General features: G+C 46.1%; 12 protein-coding genes across 12 annotated transcripts; 6 read left to right on the top strand and 6 right to left on the bottom strand.

Moving 5' to 3' along the window:
* Window positions 1–537: 537 nt before the first annotated feature.
* On the bottom strand, window positions 538–3,081 carry POJ06DRAFT_33529 (uncharacterized protein). Its single transcript, XM_056190890.1, has one exon. It carries the CDS (start codon window positions 2,999–3,001, stop codon window positions 1,001–1,003), a length of 2,001 nt encoding a protein of 666 aa, XP_056040960.1. The 5' UTR covers window positions 3,002–3,081; the 3' UTR covers window positions 538–1,000.
* A 248-nt stretch (window positions 3,082–3,329) lies between these two features.
* On the bottom strand, window positions 3,330–4,108 carry POJ06DRAFT_33467 (kinetochore component CENP-S-domain-containing protein). The gene is made up of 5 exons (XM_056190889.1): window positions 3,869–4,108; window positions 3,789–3,816; window positions 3,639–3,734; window positions 3,549–3,582; window positions 3,330–3,490 (listed from the first exon to the last, which is right to left on the bottom strand). The coding sequence occupies exons 1-5, from the start codon at window positions 3,899–3,901 to the stop codon at window positions 3,343–3,345; spliced, it is 339 nt and encodes a 112-aa protein (XP_056040959.1). The 5' UTR covers window positions 3,902–4,108; the 3' UTR covers window positions 3,330–3,342.
* A 103-nt stretch (window positions 4,109–4,211) lies between these two features.
* Window positions 4,212–4,978, top strand: POJ06DRAFT_33310 (uncharacterized protein). The gene has a single exon (XM_056190888.1). The coding sequence runs from the start codon at window positions 4,409–4,411 to the stop codon at window positions 4,775–4,777; it is 369 nt and encodes a 122-aa protein (XP_056040958.1). The 5' UTR covers window positions 4,212–4,408; the 3' UTR covers window positions 4,778–4,978.
* Window positions 4,979–5,135: 157 nt separating this feature from the next.
* POJ06DRAFT_202042 (Snf7 family) lies at window positions 5,136–5,783 on the bottom strand (the record flags this gene model as incomplete). Its single annotated transcript, XM_056185264.1, has 2 exons — window positions 5,136–5,372; window positions 5,421–5,783. The coding sequence occupies 2 exons, from the start codon at window positions 5,781–5,783 to the stop codon at window positions 5,136–5,138; spliced, it is 600 nt and encodes a 199-aa protein (XP_056040957.1).
* A 725-nt stretch (window positions 5,784–6,508) lies between these two features.
* Window positions 6,509–8,435, top strand: POJ06DRAFT_271152 (telomere repeat binding factor-domain-containing protein; the record flags this gene model as incomplete). Its single annotated transcript, XM_056189490.1, has 8 exons — window positions 6,509–6,515; window positions 6,597–6,907; window positions 6,963–7,080; window positions 7,130–7,342; window positions 7,395–7,591; window positions 7,644–7,763; window positions 7,822–8,319; window positions 8,370–8,435. The coding sequence occupies 8 exons, from the start codon at window positions 6,509–6,511 to the stop codon at window positions 8,433–8,435; spliced, it is 1,530 nt and encodes a 509-aa protein (XP_056040956.1).
* A 1,064-nt stretch (window positions 8,436–9,499) lies between these two features.
* Window positions 9,500–10,809, top strand: POJ06DRAFT_261555 (uncharacterized protein). The gene is made up of 3 exons (XM_056188636.1): window positions 9,500–9,959; window positions 10,044–10,159; window positions 10,254–10,809. The coding sequence occupies exons 1-3, from the start codon at window positions 9,662–9,664 to the stop codon at window positions 10,509–10,511; spliced, it is 672 nt and encodes a 223-aa protein (XP_056040955.1). The 5' UTR covers window positions 9,500–9,661; the 3' UTR covers window positions 10,512–10,809.
* Window positions 10,810–11,327: 518 nt separating this feature from the next.
* POJ06DRAFT_240823 (Lactonase, 7-bladed beta-propeller-domain-containing protein) lies at window positions 11,328–12,498 on the top strand (the record flags this gene model as incomplete). Its single annotated transcript, XM_056186107.1, has 5 exons — window positions 11,328–11,396; window positions 11,434–11,506; window positions 11,527–11,600; window positions 11,646–11,961; window positions 12,002–12,498. 5 exons carry the CDS (start codon window positions 11,328–11,330, stop codon window positions 12,496–12,498), a joined length of 1,029 nt encoding a protein of 342 aa, XP_056040954.1.
* A 1,864-nt stretch (window positions 12,499–14,362) lies between these two features.
* POJ06DRAFT_33302 (nucleotide-diphospho-sugar transferase) lies at window positions 14,363–15,837 on the bottom strand. Its single transcript, XM_056190887.1, has 2 exons — window positions 15,239–15,837; window positions 14,363–15,179 (listed from the first exon to the last, which is right to left on the bottom strand). The coding sequence occupies exons 1-2, from the start codon at window positions 15,691–15,693 to the stop codon at window positions 14,732–14,734; spliced, it is 903 nt and encodes a 300-aa protein (XP_056040953.1). The 5' UTR covers window positions 15,694–15,837; the 3' UTR covers window positions 14,363–14,731.
* A 1,916-nt stretch (window positions 15,838–17,753) lies between these two features.
* On the bottom strand, window positions 17,754–18,981 carry POJ06DRAFT_33282 (Mis12 protein-domain-containing protein). Its single transcript, XM_056190885.1, has 3 exons — window positions 18,618–18,981; window positions 18,484–18,565; window positions 17,754–18,410 (listed from the first exon to the last, which is right to left on the bottom strand). The coding sequence occupies exons 1-3, from the start codon at window positions 18,866–18,868 to the stop codon at window positions 17,922–17,924; spliced, it is 822 nt and encodes a 273-aa protein (XP_056040952.1). The 5' UTR covers window positions 18,869–18,981; the 3' UTR covers window positions 17,754–17,921.
* Window positions 18,982–19,241: 260 nt separating this feature from the next.
* Window positions 19,242–19,859, top strand: POJ06DRAFT_283491 (50S ribosomal protein L30e-like protein; the record flags this gene model as incomplete). Its single annotated transcript, XM_056190107.1, has 4 exons — window positions 19,242–19,269; window positions 19,302–19,476; window positions 19,537–19,685; window positions 19,738–19,859. 4 exons carry the CDS (start codon window positions 19,242–19,244, stop codon window positions 19,857–19,859), a joined length of 474 nt encoding a protein of 157 aa, XP_056040951.1.
* Window positions 19,860–19,951: 92 nt separating this feature from the next.
* On the bottom strand, window positions 19,952–21,023 carry POJ06DRAFT_261544 (uncharacterized protein). Its single transcript, XM_056188635.1, has one exon. It carries the CDS (start codon window positions 20,959–20,961, stop codon window positions 20,092–20,094), a length of 870 nt encoding a protein of 289 aa, XP_056040950.1. The 5' UTR covers window positions 20,962–21,023; the 3' UTR covers window positions 19,952–20,091.
* A 60-nt stretch (window positions 21,024–21,083) lies between these two features.
* Window positions 21,084–22,891, top strand: POJ06DRAFT_261542 (ribosomal L28e protein family-domain-containing protein). Its single transcript, XM_056188634.1, has 5 exons — window positions 21,084–21,256; window positions 21,317–21,363; window positions 21,421–21,460; window positions 21,517–22,315; window positions 22,367–22,891. Exons 1-5 carry the CDS (start codon window positions 21,245–21,247, stop codon window positions 22,441–22,443), a joined length of 975 nt encoding a protein of 324 aa, XP_056040949.1. The 5' UTR covers window positions 21,084–21,244; the 3' UTR covers window positions 22,444–22,891.
* The last annotated feature ends 72 nt before the right edge of the window (window positions 22,892–22,963 follow it).

The raw sequence follows: 22,963 nt of genomic DNA, 5'->3' as shown, positions 1-22,963 counted from the left end.
CATCGATCCCCTTAAACGAATAGTCACCCGTGAGCGCTCCGTACGAATCCAAGATTGGATCAGAATTGGCTTCGACAACTACCTTATTATGCTCACGCTCCCAATCGATGCTGTGACTGATTTTATACTTTGATGGCTTGATTGGCGTTGTCTCGTTTCTGTTCGAGTTCCTGAGTCTTCGCTCATATTCCTCTAGCGTCACCGCATTGGCATTATCAGGTATTGCGTTACCTGCCACTCCTTCTGCTTCTAGATCGTGCATTGTCGCATGCTTCGCCGCAATTCTCGCTAACCTAGAATATTAGAAATGTCAATAAGCGATCAGGCTGCAAATATTACGAGTATCTTGTAAGATACTTCGGTCTAAACTAAGTATATTCACGTTTTGGCTCCTTTCAGATACTCTTGCTCCAGCTTTGATGATCGCTTATTCACTTTCACCACCAAGACTCGGGCTGGCCGTTGGTCATCGCGCCTAACTTCCACTCCATTGACAAACTTATATAGCACGTTCCACATGTCACCGTTTGTAAGTGGTTGACCATCCTTCGTTTTCCAGTCGCGTTTCGCAAACTCTTCCATCCGTGCAGCTGTTTCGTATAAGTAAGCGGATTTGGTGTGAACAACGATTATGTCTTTCTTCAATTCCTGCACGGTGCAAGCGTTCACGATTGCTTCGAATAGCGCGACAACTTCATGAAATGACTGACTCTTTGGCTCACAGGTGCCGAAATTGTTGTATGCGGACTCCTTAGAGAAGTAAATGCCATAACCACAAGCAACCTTATCCGACATCTTTGAGTCACTGTCGCCGACGCCAGAAATGGCTGAGTTCTCTGCGCAAATTGGTGTGTGTCGGTCGTACATTACACTGTAGATCCATACATGAATAACAGCAGTTGACGGGGGATAAGCTAATATCTGGTTCTGGTTAAGGAATTTATCCCTATAATAATTGCGATATTAGTTCCATTTGACTGTGTCACTAAGACAGCCTATGCTACCTGATAATACTATCGGTCCATTGTGCGGACTGAAAACGATTTTGAAACTGGGTAACTGTAAATCCCTTTAGAGGATCATGTTTCACCCAAATATAGGGAAGGTAGTCAAATGCTCGCGCTCCCATTACTATATCGAATCCGGCGCTGTCGTTTCGATAGGGAAATAATTCAGACACAACGCAACATGACAGGGTTAACGGTAACGACTCTATAAGAACTTTCAAAAACACGATTCTGGGCAAAGCTACATCGATTGATGGCGCTTCCCATATATCTGCAACAGTCCCTCGAATGCGATGGACATTATTGTCACCACTATAAGGCTGTTGCGTTCCAGAATCTGCAGATTGGTTCTGAGTATTCAGTGGCACATCCCTTTTCTCCAAACCGATAGCGTTAGCTAAATCGCCCGCCTGTTGGGGAAGAGGGACCTCAGTAATACTGTGCGCCATTGTCTGCCGCTCGAATAGACCAATTCTACCCAAAAGTGGACTGTTTATACCATTAGTACCTTCAGTGGCATCGATTCCAGTAGTTGGTGAGGATTCGCTACTATCCATGACAATCTCAGTGACTTCTACAGTTATCGGTGACTCACTACCGGCCTTTAAAATTTCAATCTCTTCGACGTGCACGGCTGATTTTCTTTTATCTTTGGTCATTCCCTCGTCTATCGACGATTCGCGGCTGAGAGCAACAACGCCAGCTGAGTTCAAGATTATGTCTCCTCCTTCGTCATTGAACCCGACGTTACGTTTCTGACAGGGCGCCTGCGCTGTAGGCGTCAACTCGTCAGTTGTAGGCGATTCATCTGATGAGGCCGTCGCACAATCTGTCATGCTTAACAGCAAATTGGATTCCATACTTCCTTCAATCTCGTTGTCCTTGACTTTTGTCATACGGTAATCCTCCACAGTAGAATTTACTGCAGCTAGTGTAGATGCGAAAGACGGGATCTCATCATCGTCATCGTCAAACCATGAAATCGATGACGCCGACATGTTTGCAGTGTTGATTCCGTCTGACTCTCCGTCGATGTGTGCATCGAGACGCTGATCGAACATGATCGATTCTGCATCAATGTACCCGTCAGTACCAATTCCATCGCCAGGTCCATTGTCCAATAATTTCGCTGTCGTTTTGGACAGAGTGAGCGTTTTCAGTTTTCGGGTCCCAAACTGAGTATCGTTCATTTGATCATTGGATACCGGCATACTAGCCGCGATTGAGGCATACGAAATTGACCTCGCGTGCATGTTGCGGTTAGTTTGAGGCACTTGCTTGGTATCATTCTGCTCATTTGTCTCTGAATTCTCCTTGTTACCACTGACCCCAATATTTTCGCTATGTTCAGTTCGAATACCTTGGGGCACTGTGAAATTTGATGGCTTGGCAGAGTACTTCACGTCAGGAAACGAACCTGAAGCTATTCTGGCCCACGACTTCAAAGGAATGGTCATCTTTTGCGGCTGAGGCTCCTTTAAATTAGCGTCTAGTTTTGAACCCGCACTCGTTCGTGTATCGGCACTAGTGACCGATAATATATCGCTACATGCAGCTTCAGACGAAGACACCGGGTCCTGGTCGAATTTCAATTCGTCTTCTCTCGCGTTTGCAGCTTGCGCTTCGTGGATAGGTTGTGACAATGTTGGGACATCAGCCAGAGATGCAGACAAGTCAATTTTGGCTGAACATGTTCTATATGTCCGATTCAACGAAGTTAACAATGATTGGTGCACGGGTGGATTGAGCAACTCCCGTTTCATGTCAGCTTCATCTTTTCCTTTCAAGAAATGCTTTTCATAAACGTCTTTTCGGATATATGAGTTGCATGTAATAGCTGGTTCAAGAAGGACTCGTAGTTTGGCACCGGTTTCGGGGACTCTAACAATGATACCTTCTTGCGACGTGAAAAGTGGCTGTAGCTGAGGGATGGCATTCGCATGGAAAATATGTTGCTCTATACGCTGTAGGTGTCTCAACTGTTCAGCCATCATGAGCAGGCAACTAAGTGGGTGCTCTTATAGTGGATAACCTAGTCTAGAAAAGAAGATGGTGATGTAAGGGAAATGTCAACTGTCCAACTGGACATGTGGATATGTCAACGCCAAGGCGAGTCGCGGGTCAACAAACTGAACCCTTCGGTCGTAATGACAATTATCTAGAGTCTATTACACCCCATACACGCGCAAGATCAGAAACTTAGCGACACTTGCGAGGCTTTTATTCATCAGCTTTACCAGGCAGCCATCAGTTCACGTTTATTATTATGCTACCAGCAATATTTATCCAGCAGATAGCCCATCGACGTAAGCCCATACTAAAGATTATTCTTGAATTATCCCAAAGCTTTACTTGCATTCTTTTGCTCTCTTTTCTTCGACTCTAGCTCTTCAACAAATTCTTCCAAAACGTCTCTTAAACCGTCATTTCGTCTACACATCATTAATACATCCTCTGTAGATATGACTTTTCGGCGCGCATGGCTTTAACACCAGTTGTTAGCAATCAGACAAGTTCAAACAAATCCAAAGATTCACATACTGCGCAAACGACTCTATATCGGTTGCTAGTGTTACTATGTGACATCGTATTAGTGCTCGTCCTACATCTACAACAGATTAGCTTACGGACCAGCCTGAGTGTACACAAGTTCAGTTAAAGCGGCAATATATTGAGGAGTCGCGTTTACATTCAGCTGAAGACATTCTTCATCAACGATCTTTCCCACTGCATGATAACAATCAATGATAAAGTACCAAAGCTAGGTAACATGGAGAATACCGGTATACCAAATGGCAGACTTTAGACGCTGAGTGTTCGCGTTAGCATGAACTCGACAGAGATCTAACTAGATTGCCCACTTGTCTCAGTTCATTATCTGGCGCAACGGACATGGCGAAACTGTGCACCAGAACTTGCCGATGGAGTCCGTAAGGCTAGAGGGTTACAGTAGTGTCAATGGCCCATGGAACAACTGCGGGATCGTGCGATCGCGTTGCCCTGACGCCCTGACGCCCTGTGAAGTTAGCACCTCACCGCCTAGAACCAAAATACCCCGGCAAAATAAAGCCGACAGAGACAATTAGTTTTGGATATCAAAATCAGACCCGAGAGCAGCAGTTCATCCACACAAAGTTTAGTAGCGTAATCCCCTGAATAGCTTGCTCGTTGATGCGGCGTCACGCGGCAATTAGAAACTTAAGAGGTCGGCTATGACTACGGATCTTACCCAACGTTGGTCGTCCGGAAGCATAACCAGAGGACCATATTTCTCTACGACACATTTGGCCAGCTCTGCTAGGCTTTAGTTGAATTCTTCTGCGGCAGTTTGGTACTTCAAATTCTCGCGCTGCGATCTAACGATTCCTTCCCGTCATCCATATTCACTAGCATAATCCGCCATGGAGATCAAACTTTTCGATAATCTGAAGGACTATTCCTTAAAGGACTACTTTCCTATGTTCATTGTTATTACAGCATACTTACTATTTCGGCCGTACCTCATGAAACTCGGCGGCGAACTGCAGAAGCGAGAGCATCGCAAGGCCAACGAACGAGCGCGGGCTGAAGCGGCAGCACAAGCGCTGGCACCACCGGCGCCCGATGAGCAGTTCACTGAAGAATCCACCCAGTCAGTCTGGGGCAGGAATGCGCGGAGAAGACAGAAAGAGCGCATCAAAGAGATAGAGAAGGCATACCGTCGGAAAGCCGAAATGGAAGCCGAAGAAGAAAGTGACAAGGAAATTGAAGAACTACTACTAACGGAGTAGATCTATGTTCGGTATAATGATCTAGGTAAAAGATATTCTTTAATGACTGCATACAAAGTTTTGAAAAGCGAGGGTTGGATGTAGGGATTACGGTATGTACAGGTTGACTTCCGTGATGTAACACGGCAGCAATATGTAGTATAATGAATTCCGCTTGCGCATGTACATTGTAAATCTAGCGGCCACATACCATTACGCGAGACAATGGCTTGGGTTCATATGCTGTGCCCGCCACCCATGCCCGCACTCAAAGGTCAAGCTCGCTGTTACACGACTCCTGGCGGAACCCAACTTTTGGAGATAATAATTCGATAAATTCTAAATTCGACATCCATATCGAATGCAAACTAAGCCTAACTCAACTCTGCAATGCTCGTAATCGTTCTCGCATATCTTCTAAGTCCGGCTCCTCTTCGACCTCCTCCGGCTCTTCTATTGGTACAATATCTGGCACAGGCCCTGCCTGTCCAAGTCTGCCTCCTGTGATCTCCGACAAAATAGCATCGACTTCCGCATCAGCCTCTTCCTCTAAGACGCCGTCAGCTTCGTCCAATGTGTCCAAGGTGTCGCCGACCATTTCGTCCATAATCCCTGCCTGTAGCGTCGTTAGTGCGTTATCAATATCAACACTGTCAATATCTACCTTCATAAGCTCCTGGCTTAGTTCTCTCATTGTTCCTGTCAATTCGGGTAATCTAACCAGACTATTGACTTCTTTCATGACCCCTGTGCTTGACTTCATGCTGCCTTGTATTTTACGCACCGCAAACGTCTCATTAACCTGCATGCCGACTGAGGCTAATTGAGCCTTGGAATTGTACAACCTTGTCCGGTGCTTGCGTACATTATACAGTTCCTTAGCGAGCGTTCTGGCCGATGCAGCATCGCCCCTCTTTGCGGCGGCTTTTATCATCGACTTTGTCTTAATCTCCAACGAGTTTAAGTTGCTCAGTTGCTTATCAAGCTGTCGCTGGTTTTTCCGTAATAATCCATTGCATTTCCGCATCTTCAAGAGCACGGATGCAAGTCAGCTGAGCCTTACTAGACAACACGAGGTATGCACAGGGCAACCAGGTGGAACATACCTGTTCTTGGGGGTCTGGGCCATAAATTGCTCTTTTCAGCAACTCCATCTTGATATATATTCTCTTGCGAGCCGCTAATGTCTAGTAGTATGGGGCCGAATGGTAATGAGTTCGTGTAAATACCAAATGCTAATGTATGTGTAGAATGACTGAGTTTGGATCATCGCCATCGCGCTCACTGGAACCGCTATATTGGATACCGATGCCGGCCGGCCAATGCCAACACTTATAGCTTTTTTGATCGGGAACAAATTGCATTCATAATTTAGACGTTTAATTAACAAAATTTATCAAATTTGCATTACAGATCAAGTAAATCTTAGATTTTCAATTTTCCAAATTTGCAAACATTATGTTAAAACTTCCGGTCATTAAGGAGCCTTTTTGATTCGTGAGGTCTGAGCTTTAAGACTATGGAGGTTTGACCGTCACATCTGTCAAACTGAAATTCTGTATAGAGTTTCAATCGTCAACAGCTAGTTGCCGTTTATGCCCTAGTCACGTAGGCCACTTAGCAATTCGTCCTCGCCACGATCTTCACGGTTCTCACCATTCCTTAACAAACCCTATACAGCGCTCAGACTGGTTTGAACCCTCATCAGCCCTCTGATTATCATTGTCTGAACCCTACCGGAGCCATTTCATCATGATCAGTAAGTGTTCAGGTTCTTGAAGCTCAGAGCTGGTACATAGAGAATGGTAATTGAACTGAAGCTAACATACTTCGTCTTCAGCTGTTGATGTTGACAGTCTAGACGTCCACGTCGACCACGGCCTTGCCGACAATGAGGCTACGTCATCTAATGATCCTCACGGACAGAAGCGAGCGCATGAGGAGACGGAACGCATGTTCGACCTGAACGATGCAGAGCAATTACGATTTATCGCTGAGCAATTGGAAAACGTGAGCGGGGCAAATCCCGTGTCAATGGAAGAGGAGATCCATCATGAAGATTCATACGATTTCGCTCTTGATGACTTCACGAGCTCGCAGGACCCGTCTATGCAATTAAAGGTCCAGAGTATGCCAATACTCGACAATCTAGTAAGCTCATGGTCGCTGTGACATTTTCATTGTGCATTATTTAACATGTTTTTAGTCGTCACAGATTCTTACAACGCTCGGCCGCGGAACATACCAGGATACATTCAACGTTGTAACACAACCAGAGAGTGACCAAGGCCAGGCGTACCGGACCTTGACCTCGCTATTTGACCGTATGTTATGTTGGCTCATTATGGTTATTGAAATTGCTAATGATATTAGAAACTAAGAAGTTATATACACACGATGCTTTCTTGTCAGCTTCGACGTTGGGTTTCTCAAAGTCGCCTCGATACCGTTCTATTATTCGCAAGGCAAATTTGGCCACGTTTGTTTCGTCTGTGTTTGGCTCGACAGAAGTTGGTTTCTTCCACTTGAACGAGTATTTCTTGGATTCCTTTGTTCCCGATGGGGCGCGCCTGCTCAAGAGTCAAGGTAAGTCACAATCTAGTATCGATACCTGGTTCGATATTAATAGATGGAGCAGGCGCTTTATATCTTGACCTTAAGACGCAGGCTTTTATTTCAGCAATGGGCCAGGGTGAGCGCTCAAAGGAGGAGATCTTGGATGACCTCTTCCCAGAAGACCTTGACCAGTTGCTGGTTACGCGACGTCATGGTGCACGCTCGTTAACCCCCAGTGAGCAGGATTTTATAGCTCGTTGTAAGAGTCGAAAGGAAATTGTATGCCAGGCTTTCATAAGTGCAGTGATCGCGTATTCTAACTTCAATTCAGTTGGCGGCTACTGACCAGTCGGAAAATCTTTCGGAAAAATACGTCTGGCAGGATTTCTTGAAAGATATTAGCGAATATGTTTCCAAGAATTATCAAACTTTGACTGTTCTTCCTCCCCAGGTAAGTGTCGCTTTCCAGCGCGTATGGCAAAAGAGTGCTCCGACTCATATTTTTTTAGACTGCATCCAAGAGACCAAGGAGATCAAATGTTCCAGATACTAATATTTCAAATTTCGCCACTGGTTCAAACGTTGTCCATGCGTCACCAGTTGTGCCGGCCGCGGTGCAGCAGAACACGGAAGCAACTGCATCTTCTGAAATACCAGTGGATCCGATTATGAGCGGAGACACTTCCGCTGCGGGTGGCTATCCTGCTGGTGGAGCATCAGTTGGGCCAACCTCGCCCCCTGCCAGAGCAAAGTCCGGTCGCAATCGTGCCCTTAACAACGGCTCTAGCAGACGTCGGCCCTGGACAAAGGAGGAAGAGACTGCTCTTATGCAAGGCTTAGATGAGGTCAAAGGTCCGCGGTGGAGTCAGATTTTGGAGATGTATGGGCCGGGCGGTAGAATATCCGAGGTGTTGAAGGACCGGAATCAGGTTCAGCTTAAGGACAAGGCTCGTAACTTGAAGCTGTTCTTCTTGAAGAGCGGACTCCAGGTTCCGTACTACTTGAAAGTATGTTACGAAGAATCTTCTTTGGCTGAGTTCGTCTAACGAGTTTCTAGTTTGTCACTGGCGAGCTGAAGAGTAGAGGAGGTAAACGACAGCAATCTGCGGAGGACTCCGTGTAAGAATTGGTGATTTGGCCCATTATACTGGGTTGTTCTTTATGACAACGACAGATTACACGTGGCGTTCGTTATCTGACATGCCATAGGCTCAACATGTGTATTGTACTTTTATTCTATTGTGTAAGAATGCTATTGGTGTGGAACATGTAATACTATATCTGGAATATATTGGAGTTAACGTGACGGCAATCTAGCGGATCAACCAAGCGAGCGGATCACCTCTTTATTTTTTTACGCGCGTTGTGCTTCAACGTTTTATAACGTAGCAGCCATAGCTCAAGACGATCCAAGGAAGGAAGGAAGAATTCTCTTAGCCTATAAAAAATGCGAAATTGCAAGTATTAGAAGCGCGGCGCGTTGGTACCGTGTCTCGCTACGCTCCACGCCCGTTTAAATGGGCGCGTATCACGACGCGATTCTATCACGCCGACGCGAAATCTCACTCAAATAGAAGAGGAAGTGCTTCTAGAATGGATACTTGCGATGGATAAGCGGGGACTTCCGCCTAGAATTTCCTACGTGCGAAAAATGGCCGATTTACTTCTTACCAAGCGTGCCGAATCAACTTCGCAAGATCCATTAAAGTCGGTGAGAAATGGGGTTATCATACGAAGTTTTATCAGTTGATCAGATGAAGAAGTGCGCGGAATTAGCAATCTATGAGGCGTGATTTAAAATGTCCAACTTAAACAACTGCAGGGTGCTGTACAACGCCAACAAAGAAAGGGCAAAGCTCCTAGATCATTTATTACTTCTAATACTATATTGACCAGAGTAGAAGGTCAACGGCATAGGCCACGTCAGGAAGAAATGGTCATGGGAGAGAACCAGATGACCCTAGTTTTAGATGGAACGAGTAATAACTGGCGATGTGGGCATTGCAAAGAGATTGGACATAACTCACGTACATGTAAACTGGATAAAGTATAATTTTTATTGGCTATAATGTTATATATCTTCGCTGTGGATTGCTATTTAGAACAATAAAGAGAATTGTCGGTTTTACTGATCCGCTCGTTTGCCGATCAGCTTACGGGCTGCTCAGCGGAGCCGGGTACCGCGACAGCCAATCACGGGGCCGTAAATGATTTGTCGCGTCCAGGCAAGGCGGACAAACCTCTGGAGTCAAAATCAACCAGGCACCATCTTTCTTCATCGGCTTGATCTACATAATCCGCCACATCTACCGGTCTGCAAATATCCCGCATATTAGCACATATACCAGTATGATACGGCGTGTTCTCACATCGCGCAGCGCTGCTGCTGCCTCTTACCTGTTGTCGCCTCCCTCCACAGTTCCTGCTATTCTCGCTCCATATGCATCGCGGGCGCTCTCCACAACGAGCCCTTCGTCAGCCAAGGTGCCTGCTGTCCGCTCTACACTTCCTACAGACTATCCACTTCCATCTCAACAGAAGCCGCAGAATGTAATTGACTATGCGATGACGACACTCGATGCTATTGCCAATTGGGCGCGACAGGGCTCATTCTGGCCGATGACGTTCGGGCTTGCATGCTGTGCCGGTACGTATTGCCGATTCAATACTTGTTGTAACTTGTGGATTGTATAATATTGGGACTCAGTTGCTGATTAATTTGTACCTATAGTGGAGATGATGCACTTGTCCGGCCCGCGATACGATCAGGATCGTGTTGGTATCATTTTCCGTGCCTCTCCCAGACAATCAGATATTATGATTGTTGCGGGTACTTTGACCAATAAGGTATGCAGGTTGTCCGATATTGAGTGTGCGTGGCATGTCGTGTGGATTCATGTCGTGGCCGCCGATGGGTCGAGTTTTGCTAACTGTGGAATAGATGGCTCCGGCTTTGCGACAGGTTTACGACCAGATGCCCGAGCCACGGTGGGTTATTTCTATGGGTTCATGTGCCAACGGTGGCGGCTATTACCATTATTCATACTCTGTTGTCCGCGGTTGCGACAGAATCGTCCCAGTCGATGTCTACGTTCCAGGATGTCCTCCCACCAGTGAGGCGCTTATGTATGGCGTTCTCCAACTGCAGAAGAAGATGCGTCTCCAGAAGATTACCAGATTATGGTACCGAAGTCGATAATGGAGTTATAAATGCCGGCGTACGGAGAGTTCAGATTTTAGAGCGGCGGAGTGGTTTGCAAGAGAGAATTTCATCGGGATGGTCAGGATGGTTATGTAAAGTCACAGCTCACAGCATCAGAATATAAGCTAATGAATGGTGAATTGGCTTATATGAACATTCTAATTAGTTCTTTGAGTATATTTTGAGAAGTTGGTGCGGTTCTCGTAGATTAAAAAATTAGCGTCTCGTGATTGGGGACATGGCGACGCCAACAGACCTCTATCGATTTCAGACAATTGGATTACGAAATTGCAGTAGTCATATTAGCATTTACATTATACAACAGGTAACAAACAAAAGTACATATCCAAATCTATAATATATAGGGCTTAACCCGACCAAACGACAGACGCATCACAATTTGCCCTTGTCTTCCCAAGTACCGCATATTAACAATCTCATCGATCGGGCTTTTGTACGGCCGGGGGAAAGCTGAGCGCGATGATCCATTTACAGCGGATCACTTTAGTCTAGATGAAATCATTAGTTAGATGCTAATGGCTTTAGTATAGGCAATCATTCAAGATCTAACCAGTAACCACAAGTCGAATAGCCGTTATGTGTTGCAAGCTCCTGCCAGATTCCCGCCCAATTTGGTGAAATTGTTGGAGCACATACGCTATTGTCACTGCACTGCAAGTTTCGCGAGAACAGTTTACTCTTAGCCTATTGACCACGCCATACAACATAAACTTCTGATCTCTGGCGAGCGGTCCGACTTCACCGTGCTCGCCTTGGACCTCGACAAAAAGGAGTTGAGCATTCTCGCTAATTATGCGGCTCCTTTCAATGCTTCATGGATCGAGCTCTCATCGTCGCAAGGGGGCATTGATCGACTCATTGGTCTGTCTGAGGGGATCGAGTCTGCTCTTTTGTACAGTTTGATATCGATCACGCGCAGAAGACTTCCAAGATTACAAGTCAGCAGCCAACCCTAGGAGCGCCTGGTCACTGTGAGTATACGCTGCCGTAGTCCTTGGCTCTTCCATTAATACCGCTGAGATAGTCATCACACTACAGGATAATTCTGCACTGGCGCTCGGCACCGTAAGTACATATGAACGCTTCACGGTTTGTGCTCACAGTGGATAGTATCTGGGAGGTTCTATAGCTCTGTATCTCATTTCAATCACCGACAAAGACGGACTCTTGCTTACGGATGCGCCCCGAACGGAGGTCTTCCCGAGATTCCTTTACGAGTCGGTTGAGCACGGTCCGAACGAAGGCCGACAGCGACAATGCCACGTACACCAGATGCTCGAAGACAAAAGAGGTCTGCTCTACGCTCCAGACTTAGGATCGGACCGTGTATGGATCCTTCGTCGCGACAAAATGAATTTTGAAATATGTGATTGGCTTCTGTGCCCTCGCGGGACAGGTTCTCGACATGCCGTATTGACTCCTGACGGTATGACTCCCCCGCTCCATCCTACGACTTAGCTGATAAGGCTTAGAGACGATCATGTATGTCATTGGAGAGCTCTCGCACACCGTCGTTGCCTTTGACTTGTCAACTCCCCCCGCCGAAGCAATCCAGCCTATCGATGATTTTGCACCCAACATCATTCCTCCGACTGTTCACCCGGACCACCAGTTCATGATAGATTCCGCCGATATTTGCCTTCACCCCACCATTCCGAATGTCTTGTATGTCAGCAACAGGTGGGAAAGGCACATTGCGCAGCGCGATCCTCATCTCAAAAACGTTCCCGAGGAGCTGCCGCCGGGAGACGATGTCGCCATCATTCTGCTCTCGAGCGATGGCAGAAAGGTGGAAAACATGAAACACGTGCGAACTAATGTTGATGTCATCCGCGGCATGCGGCTCAATGAAGACGGCAAGTTTGTGGTGGTGGTGGTTGGGCAGGAGGGCGGTGGAGTTGAGATCCTAATGGATCAGTGGGGAGAGAGGAGACGTGTGGACGCCCGTGGCCGGCTTGAGTAATGGCTTAGAAAGTGGAATAAAGCACGCCATCTGGCTGTAGGAGTCGATATTTTACGAGGACGTCTCGCATTGTCGAATTCAATCCTCTAAAGGTTTATGGTGCGAGAGCAGTATATAAAGTTTCTCTTACAGCTTTACGCCTGTGCTAGTTTACGATTGTTGAATGGGAAACATCTGTTCAGACTAAATTTCGATGGACTAGGTCATGGCCAGACACACTATGCCACATTACTTCTTTTTTTGAAGATGGTCCTAGGGCTGATCCTATCACGTTAAGACAGTCTTGAGAAGGATGTCGGTTAGACTGATCAAAATCTGAAGTCAGAAGTCATTCCTTTCTGAAAGGGATTATCTTAGAACTGAGACTATTTTATAATCCTTACCCTACTTCGAAAAAGGCACTCAATATTATAGCTAACTAATTTTGTAGTATTTTTATGTCACACATTTAATAGTCCAGATAGAGAAATATAGCTTATAGGCTTATAATCTACCAGGAACTTATTTCAATTTCGATTAAAACGATATATGCAACACTATAGCACAAGGTAAGGTTTATATGAACAGAAGGTGAGAGCCTTATTGGACTAAAGAGAGTAATTAAGGAAGGAATATCTGTCATCTTTCTTGGCTAGGACAGTATCCTATAGAAAACAGTAGGAGGATTGTCCGTTTCTCAAATCTAGTCTATTCTCAAGGCTATCTTTACCAAATTAGCCTCTTCGGATATTTAGGCCTGTCTTTTGCTATCTGAGATGTCTTCTGATGTTCAAGGTAATCTCTGACTGAGGGACTGTAGCAGGATCGTTTCCAGAAACATGGATGGCGCGCTATGGTAATGTCTGGTGATCTTGCTATTCAATGGACGTACTAAACCGTACCCGCTTTGGCATCACACGGCTTTACCATATCTTGACTTGGTTGCAGGGGGGTGTAGAATTGCAGAACGTGAGCAAGTTTAATCACGGAGATTTGCAATCTTTGTGATTTGACGGTATACGTCAGAGAAATGAGAATGCACTACAGTACGTGTATGCCTACATGATGATGGGATAGGGATGTTTGCACTATCATCAGGAGTTGGTGGACGACCAGCATGGAATTTTACCCTACAGCTGAGGATACCTAAAACATCGCACATTGATACCAGACAGTCCATCTTGGTGATGTAACGCAAACATGAACAGCCCTCAATGATACATCCAAAGGTCACCCTCCACATGGCAAAAGTCATCTACATCGCCGGCCATTTTGACCTGCCAATAGTTTGTACCGAGTTTTGCAAAAGGGGTTGGTAAGCCACCGGTCATATTTTCTTCTCTTGTTTGGTCCTCGAGGTTATGTCCGATCCAAACGTGACTCGCTAAATGCCCTCTCCGGCAGGTCATCATGTCCGGGGAGATTCAGTTGTCTCCAATACGAAACCAGGCGCCTACTCCGCACTGCCCCACCGCAAAGCCACCCCAACTTATACTTTCAGCTTCAAAAACAGACTCTTTCTTGCGTCCCTAATTCTACAGTACAGGGATTGAAGTCATTGGAGGTGATCCTCGAAAAGGCGTACAAAGACGCTGCCTCTCAGGCCGTTTTGTGGTGGTGTACATACAATGCAACTTCCGTTGAAGAAAGTCTTTAGGAAGGCTCAAAGCAGCTGACGTTCATTTGGTCGCCGCGACGCCGCCCTTGCAAAGTATTCACCGAAATTTGCCCAGCGAGAATCTGAGCAGTCAAGTAAAGACAACGTTAGGTTCGAACCATATCTTAACGTCATAATGCGGAACAGCAATTTTAAAGTTTACACATTGCAATCGGAAATTCCCACCACAGCGCCAACTTAGTGGCGCTGCAGGTGTTCAAAAAAGAACATCGACTGTCACATCGAGCGTTCTCAACACCGGATTGAATAAATTCGGTTTCATATATTACAGTCAGAATAATTTTAGTCGCTCTTATGCGCATGCTCATCGTTTAACTACATTACCTTTAGCTAAACAGCTAAAACCTCTAACTATAGGGTGGAACCCTGCTCATGGGTGGGTTACGCCCTCACATGGAGATGAACCCTTCGGATAGGTGTCAGGACGGAACCCTCTGCTCGAGGGCCAAAATCTCATAAAATGTAATAAAATAACAATAGCGCTAGATCATCATACTATCCAACTCCTCAAGCACGGACCTATGTTAAATGTACAGAATAACTTTTAAACACGAACATCCAAGGTGATACTATAAGCTAAAAGCCATCATATACTCCTGCCTCCTTCTCGACTACGTGGCGCTCATCATTGATCTTCCACCACCACTCGAAGAGCTCATTGGTCTCGTCTTTAAGTTCCCAAGGCTTTGGAGTAAGAATGTAGTGAACGTTCTTGACTTCTTCGTCACGCCAGATTGGTTTGTGGATGTCGCGTAGCGTCTTAAGCGCGTTGTACTTGTAGGACAATGGCACCCAAGCGTTGCGGAAGACGTCAGACAAGAGTGACTGGTCAGCAAATTCGTAGTTATCAGTCATGGACGGTTCAGACATTGCGCCAATTATCTTGTCATAGGTCTCCTGTGACGGGTTCACGACCTGAAGACCGCCGTTGCAGATGGCGAGGCCAGTATCTGTCGCCGCGCCTTCAACCTGGGCAGTATCTGGGTCCGAATGCTGGTGAGTGAAGGAGCAATTCTCTGGGATCCTACATGCAACGTTAGGTTCGACATTCTCGAGGGCCCAGACCGTAACTATTCGACGCACCAGTCCTTGGGGTAGTGGGGCTTTTGGAACGGATTGCATGTGCAAGCATGTGATGCGGCGAATACCCTGTCGGTGTCGTTCAATTCCATCTCCATCAATTCGTCCATATTCTGCAAGACAATCATGTCCGAGTCGAGTTGGACAACGCGCTCAAACTCGGTCAAGTTGAACGGCTGCAATTTCGACCAGCAGTCGTAGAAACGAACCTCAACACCGTAATCCTTGTGGACCTTGGGAAGCAAGTAAGGAATTTCCTTTTTAGCAATTCCTCGACGATCAAGAGCCGCATGACCCTCAGGCTCGAGTGTAGAGGTGTAAAGCACTACAAACGGATATTTGGTTCCAGCACGGCGCAGAGAGTATTCGAGCGCAAGAAGACCGGGCAAGTACTTCGTGTTCGTCAGCAATGTCGTCCACACCCTTGTCGAGTCCACAGTCCGGTCGGAAGTCGTCATATCGGATGCAGTAGAAATTGTCTAATCGTAAAGGAAGGAGTGCCTCGAAGGTGTGATAACGAAGGAAATGGGCAAGGAGGGTATGAGCTGACCTTATCTGATGGTGGGACAACTCGAGTAAGCAGGCGTTTCAACAGACGCCTTACAATTAAATTAAGGTTGGCCACTACAGGGACATGCAGGTCGAGAGCCGCCCGCTATCGTACGCCCTGGCGTCAACTGTCGCCACGTGTGTACGCAGCAGTGCAGGCTTCCTTGTGGTTCCGCGCTTTGTTTGCCGATCGAGATATTGGGCACCGTACTATCTGCTTTCATCTGCTTTCTCGGTTATGTCTGTCGCAGACCTAAGCATTATGAACGGCCGGGGTAAGATTCACATGTCTCTATATCAAGTCGCTAAAGCTATCTAGCCAAGCTTGATATTTAGACTGCTGGAACATATTCCGCCGAAGGGAGCGGCACGGATAATATCCAGGCCGTTTTTTCGTTATCTATAATCCGTATCCCGTCCAGGTAAAATATCTATATCCGTATCAGTATCCATATCCGCATATTCTCTACCGTATCCGTATCCACAAAGGATATCCCCGGATATATCCGTTATCCGTGTATCCATGCCGATCCCTACATGATATTCGCATGTATCCTGCATCTCTGCTGCGAACTGCCGGATAGACCAGAACGTCTGATTGGTGGGGTACAGTCTGCAAAAGCTCTCGCGAGGAGGATTATCGTGGGCTATTTGGCCTTCTGAGCGGCATAGAGATATACATTTATATTAAGTTACAGAAGCTCCTGTTGCCAATACGGTCTACAAACTAAGAGTGCCCTCACAGAATCTCGCAATCCGCGAGCGTCCCTCTTCGTTGTCTAATGCCAACAAACATCTTTTACCCCGTAAATGGCAAATTGGTCGATTCTCAGACGATGATGATCTCCACACCAGAAAATCTCTCCGAGAGCCTAGAGCACAGCTACCCTAACCTCGATTTATGAAATCGTTTTTGCAGATGCACCATAATCTTCACAACTCCACGCGTAACTGCATATACTCGTAGCAATACCGCTAATATGCATGATATGCGTAGCGGGCGCGAAACATGTTCTCGGCATCGAGGACTGCTGTTAGCGTGAGCCAACGAACGTTATCCCGAGCCTTATGAGGATCAGGATTGTTTCACTATTACCTGCTTAGTATAATTTGACACCGTACTCAACTTTGCAAGATGGCAGGAGATCATCATCAGCCAAGTATGTTCTGTTCAACTCGATTGGTTGACATTGGAGTGATCGTGAGAGACTGTGTGCTATGGCAACTGGGAAAACCGGACCAATGAGATCGTGGCATTGTGATTTAGCTAACAATTGCTTTCTTATAATGCAGCGCTTAAGCGGGATCCCGCGATTGACAGACATTTCGGTACGTGAATTTGAGTCATGTGTACAGGCCCTCTGCAATTTATCAGAGTCTCAATATCCAATCGGCTGCAACATCATTATCTAGTAGACGGGCATTCTGTGAGATTGGTTTGTTAACGATGACCCAGAAATGAGAGAGAATTACGAGAAGCATTTTCGATGGACCCCTAGAACATCTCGTCACGCCATTGTTTTCTTATGCGTTATCCCCGGCGTCCTGTTATGGACCGCTTACAGATTCGAGGTACGAGTGACGATTAGGTCGTTTTGACTGCCATTGACTTCGTGCTTGAGAGTCTATTCTAACTTATTGATCTAGGGAAGAATAAATTTTGAGGCTAAGAAGCGAGGAGACAGCATTTGGGAGAAGTAGAGGGGCTCATACATACTTACTTTGACAATTAATATTAACGGTACACTCGAGATTGGTGTGGGAAATTCACACTTGAAGTAATTAGGATTACGCGAGTTCATCGGATAAATGCATGCATATATTAATCTGTGCAGAATTTTGGCGGATTAGGTGATTATGTTCGATCAGCCACGGCGAACCGAGCTTCACAACTTTAAATCTGGTCACCTCTCAATGGCATCAGTGTAATTGTCGACAGATGTTTTAAGGTGCATATACCTTAGCGGTGTTATCCTCGATGCTTCAAAATTGCACGATGACGTAACATGATGGCTACATATTCCCAACTGCATTGCCAATATCGAACGAATCCATAAATATTAAAAGAAAGCACACTGAAACTCCAGCCAAAGGACCCAATGGAACATGTAACTATACGCGCAGAGCAAAATGCCCACTACGACCAGTTCGACACTAGCTCAGCGGCACGTTTCGAATTCTCAACATCAGTTTCTGTCTTCCTTTCTGCATCAATGTCGATCGCATTTTCTCTATCTGTAGCGCCCACTATCATTGCTGTCATCTTCTCGATGTAAATTTCTCGTTCTGATATCTTGACGTCAAACCCTGAAGAGCCAGAGGCGTGCCCAGCGGCGAGAGGGACCGCAGAGTTACACTCAAGTCTCCGTAAGTTGCCAAACTTCCGCTGTATTTCGCCGGCTTGTGATACTAGAAATCTCACTGTCTCATCCATGGGTGCAACGCCATTTGTCTTTTGCAAAAACGATAATGCCGATTGGTAAGTTGTCAGAAGCGCTATGAGCTGTCGGTTGGCTCGGGTCTGTTCCCGAAGCTTCTGGTTGACATGATGCGACGCCTGTAACGTTTTCCGCAAATTTAGCAAACGAATATCCAAGTGCTCATGCGAAACTGAATAGTCTACATTCTGTTTCAATTAGATGCATTCGAAGAACAACGATTTCCTACGCTGACATTATGTAATACTTTAATTATCATACCTTGTGGTGCGATAGCCGCATCCATCCGTCGGCAATCTCGTCTGGGATAGCCAATACATTTCGAAGAACATATAATTCGAACCTGTCACGAGCGATTAGTATAATGCTATAACTCCACGGTAATAGAGTAATACCTGTCGAAATTCCGATCTACTGCTCCCTCCAGAAGTGTTTCCAGCTTAGCAGTTCCAACTTCGATCTCTTCATCTGGAATATTCGCGCAAGGAGGCTGGGACTGTAGAAATGTCTCAATGGCAGACGTGCACTTATATAAGATATTGTTGACTGCATTAATGATATCGTCTAGGAGAGCGATGGGAGGGTATTCGAAATGCTCAGTTAGCAATGCAGCGGTAGAGGCTGTTGGCTGCGATACAGGCGCCATAATATGTCCTAGTTATTATTTGTAACAATAACTACTGCTGGAGATTAGTCGTCGAGATCGTGTCCAAATGCCGTACGCGATGGAGGTCGCTCCATCGCCCTTGTTGACGCGTTGGAGGACTCGTTTCCACAACAACGGCCGGCGAGGTAGGGCTTAAAAACCAGGGCTCATTCTGACCCAATGAGATAAAGCAGTCACAACCCATAGCCGCACGAGTTCTCCCGCGTTATGTTAAGCTGAACAAGATTGAAGAATACCTCACCTACGAAAGTCTCGTCTTAATAGCCATCACCAACCTTGGACTGAGCAGTACGAACTTCTGTCGACGAAGTCCAAGCACATATTTCAACTTTTAATACTTAATCTAGTAACAATGGTATGCATGTTTGTTTCAAAAAAGCGTGGGTGTTAGGATTGGTGTGCTAATTCTCAGTTCAGTCAGACACCGAGGAAGTCGTTGCCGCTGAGGAGATCGAGGTGGAAGTTGCCGCGACCGCCACTGCTGGTGGATTGACCGTCGAGGAGGCTCTCAAGGGTGTCCTCAAGAAGGCTCTTATCCATGATGGCCTTGCCCGTGGTCTTCGTGAGGCATCCAAGGCTCTTGGCCGGTATGTTGTTGCATGATCTACTAAGCAATATGGCTGTTCAGTATGCTGATGGATTGATAGTCGTGAGGCTCACTTGGCTGTTCTCTGCGACTCTTGCGACGAGGAGTCATACGTTAAGCTCATCGAGGCTCTTTGCGCTGAGCCTGAGGCCAAGATCCCTTTGATCAAGGTCTCGGACTCCAAGAAGTTGGGCGAGTGGGCTGGTTTGTGTAAGTTCTGTATCTTCGGCAATTGATGAGGGATGTCTAATTAGTTTTATAGGCGTTCTCGACAGAGAAGGCAATGCCCGCAAGGTCGTCGGCTGCTCCTGCGTTGTTGTTAAGGACTGGGGTGAGCAGTCCGTCGAGCGTGACTTCTTGTTGCAGTACTTCGACAGCAACTAGATTTGTGGGGTTGGGGACAGGTTATAAAAGTTTCATGTATTTATAATGTCTCTTTGGTCGTAATATACGGTACATAGTCATGGCACATATATACAGTACGGGACGGCTTGTCGGTTTGACCTTACTATCTCTCTATTCACGCCAAGACCTCCCAAAATCCAACAATTGGACGCACACAAAGCCAAATATTATACATAGTACCCAAAATTTTGAAACTGAAGATTGATTTTGTCTATTTCCCCGATCCTGGCGCCGTTAAATCCTCCTTAACGTCTCCCAGTTTTAACAAACTTCCTTGAACTGAGAACACTTTACCCGATACTTCAAGACTTTCGGCAATGAATGTCAACTTTCCTTCTATCTTCTTTCCGTTCTCGTTAACCCAGTATCCCAAACTTTTACTCTCTCCGTCCTCCTCTTCGTCTAGAGCTTCGGCGTCGCCATTTGCTTCTCCGTTGGTCTCATCATCAGCCGAAGCTTCAAGAGCAGCGTCCTCGTCGATCACATTCTCAATAAACTTCCATGTAGCCGGTATCTTATCACGGGTGATGCTAGCATTGAAAACATCGAAAATGAGTAAACCGATATGACTGCGAGACTGCAGATTGATTCTTCCCTGTAATATACTGCCCCGTTTTGGTCTCCAAACTAAAAACTCCGCCGTAATCCAGACGAATGCGAATGGCGAATCTCCCGCGACTTTTGCACTGTCAGCTTCATCGATAGAGACATGAAGACATGCCAAAACAATTCCTGAGACTGGAGAATAGTACGTCATTGTAAGAGGATCCAAATGCTGCAATCGGATTCCCTGGAGGGGTGCAAGTGAGTACATCGGCGCTATCGAAATGTACATAGACGATTTGACAATGCAGAAACATTGCGATGGTGTAGGATTACCCAGTGGTGATGTCGGAATAACACTAGCTGTTAATGGAAGCTGCGAAAGGACTGTCTGCGCTGCAGATTGCTTTCGTCTTTGGGCCTGTGGTGGGGACTTCTGTGGTGCACTCGGCGACTCCTGCGCAGCCGATTCCTTTCCCGTTTCAGAGCGGCGTTTCCGCTTCTTTGATTTTTTTTCGTGGATTGATGGCTCGGCCATGCTCACCGTGGATGCGTTGTCGTAGTCCAGTTACCTCGCGGCGGTGCCTGAGATTTTTTCTTATATCTCAGCCGCCTGGATTCCACTGAAATTTTTGTTAGAACGGCATGGTCTCAGAAAAAGTTTGTGTTAGTGCGGCGCTGAAGCTGGGAGTTTTGCACCGGGTAACTGACATTTTGCTCGGATATGGGAAAAATTTCCATTTCTTGAGTACTTGTGGTCAAGTGAAACACCCACGACCGACAATAGTACTCAAATCTATTTAATGGCATAAATAGTTAACATGTCGGACGAGGTATTTTTGTACAATTGGTTTATAATATCTGAAGAGCCATGGTATTAACTGTAGTTGCAGATAGTGTGGCAGGTCATCAACCAGGAGTTCTGCTCCTACAAGATCAAGTATGATGATTTGGCTTGGAATAATATGAAATATCAAGTCACTAATCAGTGATTAAGGACTCCAAAGGATCAGACATTCTGTAGAAATGAGTATAACGTGAGAGCAACTTGATGTACATTTTGGGGCCAAGATTGTGCTAATGTTTCACGCAGGTCACTGGATTTTGCAACCGGCAGTCATGTCCCCTGGCCAATTCTCGCTATGCAACGATTAGGTCAGTTAATGGCAAGATATATTTGTATATGAAAACGATTGAAAGGGCGCATACGCCTCTGAAGCTATGGGAACGGGTAAAATTGTCGCAACAGTACAGCAAAGCCCTGGAACAGATAGAAGAGCGACTGATCTATTGGCCAAACTTTCTGATACACAAGTGCAAGCAGCGACTTACACGATTGACTCAGGTTGCAATTACTGCAAGGCGACTTGCACTTAAAAGTCGTGATGAGGAACGCCGATTAGTTGGTGTAAAGTCGAAGGTTACTCGACGCGAGAGCACAAGGGAGAGAAAGGCGCTTGCAGCTGCCAGAGTTGAAAAGGCGATTGAAAAAGAGTTGCTGGAGCGATTGAAGAGCGGTGCTTACGGTGAGAAACCGCTAAACGTCGATGAAAACGTGTGGCAGACAATTATGAACAACATGAGGAATACAGGTGAAGGCGTTGAAGATGTCGACGAAAACGAAGACGAAGAAATGGAGGCGGAGGAGGAAAGCGACGGGGATGTTGAATATGTTGAGGATTACGATGACGACGACGACCTGGTTGAGTTGGAAGATATTGAAAGCTGGCTTGGGCCGGATGTTGGAAGTGATGAAGAACTCCATGGATCTGAGTCAGATGATATTGAGGAGGAAGAGGCCGAGGAAGAGGAAGCGGAGAAGGAAGTTGAGGAGTCCAACCCAACGCTTTCCAAACGGAAGCGCGGTGAGACGTCCGAGAAATCTCGAAAGCGTACGTTTTGACACGCATATACTGTTGTATCTGCATTGCTGACTGTAATAGGTGCTCCTCGTATTGAGGTCGAGTACGAAGAAGAAAACGAACCCATAAGGTCAACTGATATGCAAGCAGCCTGGTAGGCAGGGGTAAATTGGAAATGGGGATACAAAGCGTACTAGGCATTACGTTAATTGGGCTCTGGGTAAATAAAAGCGTTGTATTGTTGTCATGTTTATGGGATATATAGGCTCTGTACTCGTCATTACTTTGTGCATCAGGGGGAACTTGCGGGTCTCACTTTAGTCGGTTTATGCCAGGTCGTTACATGGCTAATTTCATTCGTAGTTGCATGATTATGGTATGACTTTTTTTTGCCTGTGGATTGGTTATGGCAGTACGGAAAGTTTTCCATTGCCATTAATGAAGCGACAATGAAAACTACAACGAGCCTAATATGTAATGATGCTACAGCCATGTGTGCAGGCTTCCGTAGATTGAAATGCCCTAACGGTTGTCTGAGCCTTCTTGGATGTATGTGTTTTGCAGACAGAACAATACTGCGCAAATACATTGGGGAGTCTTGCGATGTGGTTGATATCATATGAAGATATGGCTCAATAGAGCACGCAGCAGGGATAGGGAAGCCCAACCGCATTCACA

This window comes from Lipomyces tetrasporus (genome assembly GCF_029532465.1).
Source record: "Lipomyces tetrasporus strain NRRL Y-64009 chromosome Unknown POJ06scaffold_11, whole genome shotgun sequence".
Taxonomy (NCBI): domain Eukaryota; kingdom Fungi; phylum Ascomycota; class Lipomycetes; order Lipomycetales; family Lipomycetaceae; genus Lipomyces; species Lipomyces tetrasporus.
This window is presented reverse-complemented; position numbering and strand designations above follow the sequence as displayed.